This window comes from Epargyreus clarus, unplaced genomic scaffold (assembly GCF_041222505.1).
Source record: "Epargyreus clarus isolate Ecla_fem2 unplaced genomic scaffold, WU_Ecla_fem_2.2 ptg000002l, whole genome shotgun sequence".
NCBI classification, from domain to species: Eukaryota; Metazoa; Arthropoda; class Insecta; order Lepidoptera; family Hesperiidae; genus Epargyreus; species Epargyreus clarus.
Genome location: NW_027332210.1, coordinates 9,774,421 through 9,781,435, shown reverse-complemented (window position 1 = coordinate 9,781,435; position 7,015 = coordinate 9,774,421). Strand labels below are relative to the sequence as shown.

Below are 7,015 nucleotides of genomic sequence, written 5' to 3'. Positions count from 1 at the left end.
TCCTATTCTTGGCCTAATTTGCAATAAGAAGCATTGCATTGCTATTGTTTAGCTTAGGAATCATTGGATTTTTTTTATTTCTTAACATCAGTTGGAATGCAAACACTTTTTCTAAGTCTAATGCTAGAAATTAGAAACAAAGGCTAACTTGAAAGCGCGTTTTTAGTTGAAACCCCACGTATTCTTTCTTTTCTTACATACCTAAAAATACAAAAGACTCAGAAAAAAAAATCTAAACTAAAACTGACCATGGACCAAACCTGGATCCATCTACAACTCCGTCACAATCCCAACGCCATTGACGTGCAAATATTTTAAGAGCTCGTATAAACAGGCTTTGCTTCACAAATATATTTTTTAGAAGCAAACAATACGCTCTCGCCCAAACACACAGAGCTTACCATACCTTTCAGAAAAATACAAAGCCACTGCGGTTATACATTTACGCTAAAAGGTCTATATTCTATTTGCGCTGAGAATTCTATTTATTTGCGCTGTAGCGTCTAAATGACTATTTGTCGAGTATTTGTGCTTAATCGTGTATTTTAGTGGAACGTCTATTACACGATTTCTGATATGAAAAATGAAACTGTAAGACAGATTTCACATTAAATATGATAATTTCTTACACTAAGTATTTTTTTTTAATAAAACACTGATAAATGCCACCGGGCAGTTACATGTTTTGCGCCGACTTATCTATATAAATACTAGCTGACCCGGCAAACATTTTGTTGCCATATAAACAAAAAAAAATGTTAAGGGTGAACAACCCTTATCACTTAGAGGTATGAAAAATAAATAGTAGTCGATTCTCAGACCTACTGAATATGCATATAAAATTTGATAGAAATCGGTAAAGCCGTTTCGGAGGAGTACGGTTACTAACATTGTGACACGAGAATTTTAAATATAAGATTATTTGCGCTAAAATATCTATGTAAGTCTGCAATTTTTCCTAAGATTTGTTTTGAACTTGCTAGTGGTAGAACTCTTTCTTGTTTACGAGTATGTCTTTTATTACCGCTAGGCTTATTTCTGCCTTACAACAACAGTGTTGCTGTGTTCTGATTTGAGGAGTGTGGTTCACATCGAATATCCTATGTATGTCTCTGACATTTAGTCCTCGGAGTCAGTAACGTATTTGAGGCTGATTCCGATGGTCAATCAGACAGCTCCCACAACTGACGCAGACCTGTTAGAAGTTGAAAGTAGTTGGTAGTGGTACCTCGGCTGTACCATACTGGTTCAGCCTTACAAAGATTTTTTTCACAAGCTTCATTACATATCTTGTTAGATATTACAATAATTTAATCCCACTGAATTATATCCATATCATATATATTCTATATACCACTTGAACAAAAATAACCAAGATACGAATAGACAATACAGCCACTATATTATTATATACGCACCCTCAAGTTCCAAGGGCTCTTCCATTATATCTCTGCTGTGATTTATATGAAAAAATTGCTGAAAGAAAACCTTGTTGGAGCCATTTATTATTTCTTTGTGGCGTTGGAAATCTTCTAATCGCGTGTACCGTGGAAACCCTAATGTGTTTATGTGGGACGGAATGATATTCTTGTGTTATGTTCGAAGGCAAACACGTATTATAAGGAAAATAATTTTATTTAACCAAGCGTTCATATCCTATTTAGCTCTTTAGGGGGTACATTTTCAAAAATCTTTTTTTACTATCTGTTTAGCTTATAGGCCGTATTTAAGTAAATATCTGTTTTTAATTTTCAAATATTTTTACCACCCATTGAGATTTTTTTGTAGACAAAAGCCTGTTACAGTCTTTAGATATCTTAAATGAATGTATATACCTACCCTATTTAGCTCTTTAGGGGTCAATTGGTAAACGACTTTCTAGGATTAATATAAAGTTATCAGGACCAAAAAACCAAAAAAAAAATCCATTCAATTTATTTATATTTTAATTATCTTTAAGACAATAAGGCATACGTCTATTTCTAGAGAGAATAAGTGATGCGTAGCCATTCCTGAGGACAAAACCTTCTTTGACAGAAATGGTAATGCATTTGTGATTACCTTAGGTAGAACTCTTATTCTATGTCACTTACAGATGTCCATAGGTGACAGTGACCACTTCCACCACCACCACCATCATCAACTGGACTGCATCTCATTTACTGTCAGTTTTATAAAAAAAAATGAAATAAGAAATGGCGGTGTCATCGTACCCACCCTACCTTTAACCTTCAAACTTTAAACAATAAAAAGTCCACACTTTAGAACAAAGGTCCATTAATCCTGAGCTTAAAAGAAATTTAAACTGAAGTTTAAAAATGGTCACTTCAGGAAAATTGGAAAGTGTAGAGAAAATGCATGAGATGGCAACAGTACTGTATTTTAACCTATATGTCGTAGAGCATAGAATATATAGTCGTATAAATTTTACTACTTTACTATTTTTTTAACTTTAACTAAATAAAAGACAGAGATATGAGAGGATGGTAAAATACCCAATATGGTTCAAATGGTTTGAAGGTGGTTGTACCTTTGTGGTTCGACTTCGGCGGCACCACCGCCACATTTACTCGTATTTCTACTTAATAACAGCAGTATAAAGCGCTACTGTATTCTGGTTTGAAGAGTGTGATAAGGGAGACATACTTTTACGTGGCGTTCCATCTTAGTCCTTAGGGGTAGTGGTGCATCTGTGACTGACCTCGGATACGAATTTAAATGTAATATTATAAAATATATAAAATTCTCGTGTCACGATGTTAGTTACCGTACTCCTCCGAAACGGCTTTACCGATTTTCACCAAATTTTATACGCATATTCAGTAGGTCTGCGAATCGGCTTCTATCTATTGTTCTTAGCCCTAAGTTATAAGGGTTGTTCACCCTTTCATTTTTTTATTTATATAGCAACACAACATTTGCCGGGTCGGTAGTATTAAAAAAAAAATCACATTAAAAATGTGAAGGCAGAACAAATATTAATTCATCTAATTTAATGTTTGTTACATGAATATGTACAATGTATATATTCTTGATATTACCACTACATACATATTTACAACTTCTATTATACACATAAAGACAAATAAGTAAAGAAAAAGAGAAGGTACACATTTGTAAGCAGCATGGAAGCAGCTTGTATTATGTATTATATTATACTTTCAGATAGGAATAGCCTAAAATATTCACACTTTCAGCCATTATCATAATACTAAGCACTAGAATGGACATGGCGTTTCAAAGCTCCCTTGTAAAAGGTTGGCAGGTGGTTAGGGTGTCCATACTTTGTACTATTGTGAGACAATCCTATAAAATATATAAATCCTAATATTGTCCTAATGTCCATGTAATCAATAATATTTTAACTAAAATATTATACGAGTACAAAATCGTTTTAGTACATGCTAATATATTACATGCTAATGTATTTTTGAACAATCCTGTAAAAATATATTAAAGTCCTAGTCAAAATAGTGACGATTATATACTTTGTAAATTTTAGTATTTTGCACTTGATATTTCAGTGTGATTAAATTGTTTATGATATATTGTTCTGGTGGTGGGTTCCGTCGTATTTCAAATTCATCAGTACTTCGGCACTTTGCCTTATAATAGCGGCGTAATGCTACCACGTTGTGGTTTGAATGATTTGGACAGACATAACTAGCATATGAAGTTAACTTTATATCACATATAACTAATCTCAGATAAGACAGTAAATACGACTGCATTCTCGTATGATGCTTCGAGTTTAAAATAAAACAACATGTTACACTTTTTTACACATATTGTATAAAATTTTAAATTAAATCCAAGTATATCCTTATAAAATCACAACATCATGGACACCCTATAACACCCAATGTAAGCCCAAATGTGGCATTACTTAACGAGACTTAAGGAGGCCGAACCCTTGAGAGGGCCACTCGACAAAATTGGATCCTTAATCCTACGGACCTTATAATTCTTTTTGAAGTAATTTAATAGGGCCGGGTGAGCGTCATCTTGATAGTTAAGGTTTGATCGAATTTGTTATATGTTTAAGGACTTTTTGATCAAAAAATATTGGATATAAAAGAAATAAAGGTATAAACATAAAGGTGGTACTTAGAACTCTTTGTGTATCGACTAGGAAACTTCAATTTGGAATGAAAGAACATGAGATGAGACGGAATGGAAAAGGTAAGATGAGATGAAATGGAACGGGATGGGATAGGAGTGAAATTGGGTAGGATGTAATGGAATGAAGTATACGTAAGTGTTTAGTGGCTTTGCTTGAAAGAACTAATTGAAAATAGTAATACTTTTATGTTACTACTGGATTGCAATTGAATGAACAATAAAGATAGATAATAATATGGCCAATCATAGAAGGGTTACTCATTGAATAATAATAAGGTCATATATGTATATTCCTCTCACTCGTTTCGTATAACATGAGAGTGAGAACCATATACTTAAACCACCATTCTGTATGATAATCTTTATTAAAACGAATCATACATACATGATCCCACTCAGGATAAAACCCTAATATTATTCAAATGGCATGCACTTCGCGGGAATATTTCTCAAGCCAAATTTAAATCCGGATCAAACCGGATCCATTCCGCTACAACTGTGAGTTATTTAACTTAGTTGTACCATAAATGGTTAAAGTATATTATAAGGTAGCCAAGAAAAGGTATGTGATAAGCTATGTGCTAAGTACAAGATATGTGATATATATGCCAAGCAGTGTGATAGTTACAAGATATTCAATCATGATCTCGTAACTATCACACTGCTTGGCATAGGTCTCTTGCGAAAAGTAGATATTTAAGCTTCCTTAGAATAATGCGTGTAAGTAGTAATAATATATAAATAGTAGGTTTATTATATAATATGAAAATGAGAGCAACTTTTTCCGCCTACAAACTGCATTCGTAGTTTGGCGGTTTTTTTATTTATGATTAAGTTTTATACCGCGGTAAGCAACAATAAATTTAAAAAAAAATGGGTAGAATTTAGGCTATAGTCTATTTTGATGGCACCATACATCATATCTCTTATTTTAAATGACAACCTGCGTGACGGAGCGGTCACCATACCGATCTGACACACATTGGATTACTGGTTGCTTAGCTAGATAGAATTCTAATAACGAATTTCTGTTCGGAGTGTAAGGATATTCGTCTTTATATGTATCCGTGGCACTCACGACACAAAAATCCTAGGGCTATAAGAGTAGGATGCCTAACACCTTTTTAATTTTAGATTTATAATATTTAGTAGAGGGAGAGATGCATGAGATATTCCAACTTTGTCCTTGTATTAAGCATTTTTATTTTTTATTTATTCATTTATTTCGGACAACAAGGTCCATATTACATATACCTTACAGACTAACATACATACTAATATAAACTTATAACTAAATCACGTATTTGCGGCGACGTGAGGCGCGAGTCTGGTGACTTCCGGGGGTCCTCTCCGTCCACGGAACTTCCGGAACACAACTCCCTTCGGCCACAGCTCCTCCTTCAGGAAGGTCGACAATTGCTCAGTTGGCGTACAACAAATGAACTAAAGTTCACCGCGTTACGCGCCTCCAACTTTTCGACCACCAATCGGAACTTGGTTTTTACCGCCAAATACTCCACTATGTCAGACGGCTTCGTGCTGTAGTGGAGCCGTGAGACATACACGTGCGACACAGGAACGGCAGGACGCAGGAGATGGTTAGATCCCGTCGGTGCTGTGCCACATTGGTTACGACAAGGAGGCTTTTTCTTCTTACGCACCACCTTAATAAAGCCATCCTTGTCCGCCACATGGTTGGACACCGCACTGCGAGGGGGTTCATTGCGGGGGTTCCCACTTTCCCTCTCTGGCCTCGTTGTCTTCCGCTTCCCGGGTAGCTGGCGGGAGGCAGCTGCAGCGTAGTCACGTTGAGGCGTGGACATGACGACGCACGGCGACACCTCGGCGGGGGGAGGTGCGGGGCGGGTGACGCACGTGTCACCACATGCGGGCGCAGCGGTCGGTGTCGTGTCAAGTTTCGCCGACTCGAAACTTGCTGACGAGGTGTTACATGCCCCACGACGCGTGTTGACGTTATTAACCTCTGGCGACCTACTTACTGCTAGCGTATTGCGTAATGTAGCAACTTCAGCCCGTAGGTCGCTGATGGTGTCTTGCGAGGCTTCTAACTTCAGCACTACTTCTGCCAGGCTTGTCTTTAATGTTGTTATGTCCTTCAACAGCCTGGTTACATCCACATAGTCGAACGTGACGGGCGGCAGCATGTGGATGTTCTTCACCACGAATGCTGGTATGTCATCAGGATCAGTCACCTTAAGAAGATTGATGATGTCCTGGATTCCTTTCTCCCCCTTCTCGTCTTTCCTGCGGGAAGGCATACGGTCGCTCATCCCGAGCGACTCAAACAGCAGGATCTTGGCACTGCCGATCTCCTCACGTGTGAAGTTGGTCTTGCATATCTGGATAATGCTGACCTCATCCATGGTGTCGATGGCGTGCTGTAGAAACGCCAACACCTCATTGGCTATGAGTTGTTCAGATCTCATAGCCATTTTAGCCGTGCAGCGGCGATCGCCGCGCAAACCGCGAATATAAAATAGAGTATATTCGTAAGCGCTGTGTTTGCGTCCGTCACCGAGCGCATACGACACCCGCATTTGAATTTTTGTTTGACATCAGGCATTCAGTGAAGGAGACTATTGTGGAGAAATCTACAAGTCTAAGTGTTCATTAAAAAGTGCTCAAAGGTGTGAGAAGTCTACCAATCAGCACTAAGCCAGCGCGATCAGCCAAATCATCTGACTCTAAGACCCACGCCCAGCAGTGGGACAATAATGCACCGACGACAAAATCTTCCCACCAGATGGCAGCATGCTCATTTCCCAACCACATTTCATTTCATTTCAAATATATTATTCTATTCCCGTTTGAACGCAAAAACTTTCGCGTCTCACAAACGCCGAGTCAAAAGTATTGGCAAAAAGATTAGGGG

General features: G+C 37.6%; 1 protein-coding gene across 1 annotated transcript; it reads right to left on the bottom strand.

The window, feature by feature from the left end:
• Window positions 1-4,571: 4,571 nt before the first annotated feature.
• LOC140744738 (uncharacterized) lies at window positions 4,572-6,575 on the bottom strand. Its single transcript, XM_073076383.1, has 2 exons — window positions 5,585-6,575; window positions 4,572-4,618 (listed from the first exon to the last, which is right to left on the bottom strand). Exons 1-2 carry the CDS (start codon window positions 6,573-6,575, stop codon window positions 4,572-4,574), a joined length of 1,038 nt encoding a protein of 345 aa, XP_072932484.1.
• Between the last annotated feature and the right edge of the window lie 440 nt (window positions 6,576-7,015).

Excerpts from the sequence above, each read along its gene's own strand:
- LOC140744738 (XM_073076383.1), bottom strand. The coding sequence starts at position 6,575 with ATGGCTATGAGATCTGAACAACTCATAGCCAATGAGGTGTTGGCGTTT. Across the intron at positions 4,619-5,584 it reads GGTCGAAAAGTTGGAGGCGC|TTGTAGCGGAATGGATCCGG; the intron begins GTAACGCGGTGA and ends AATAACTCACAG.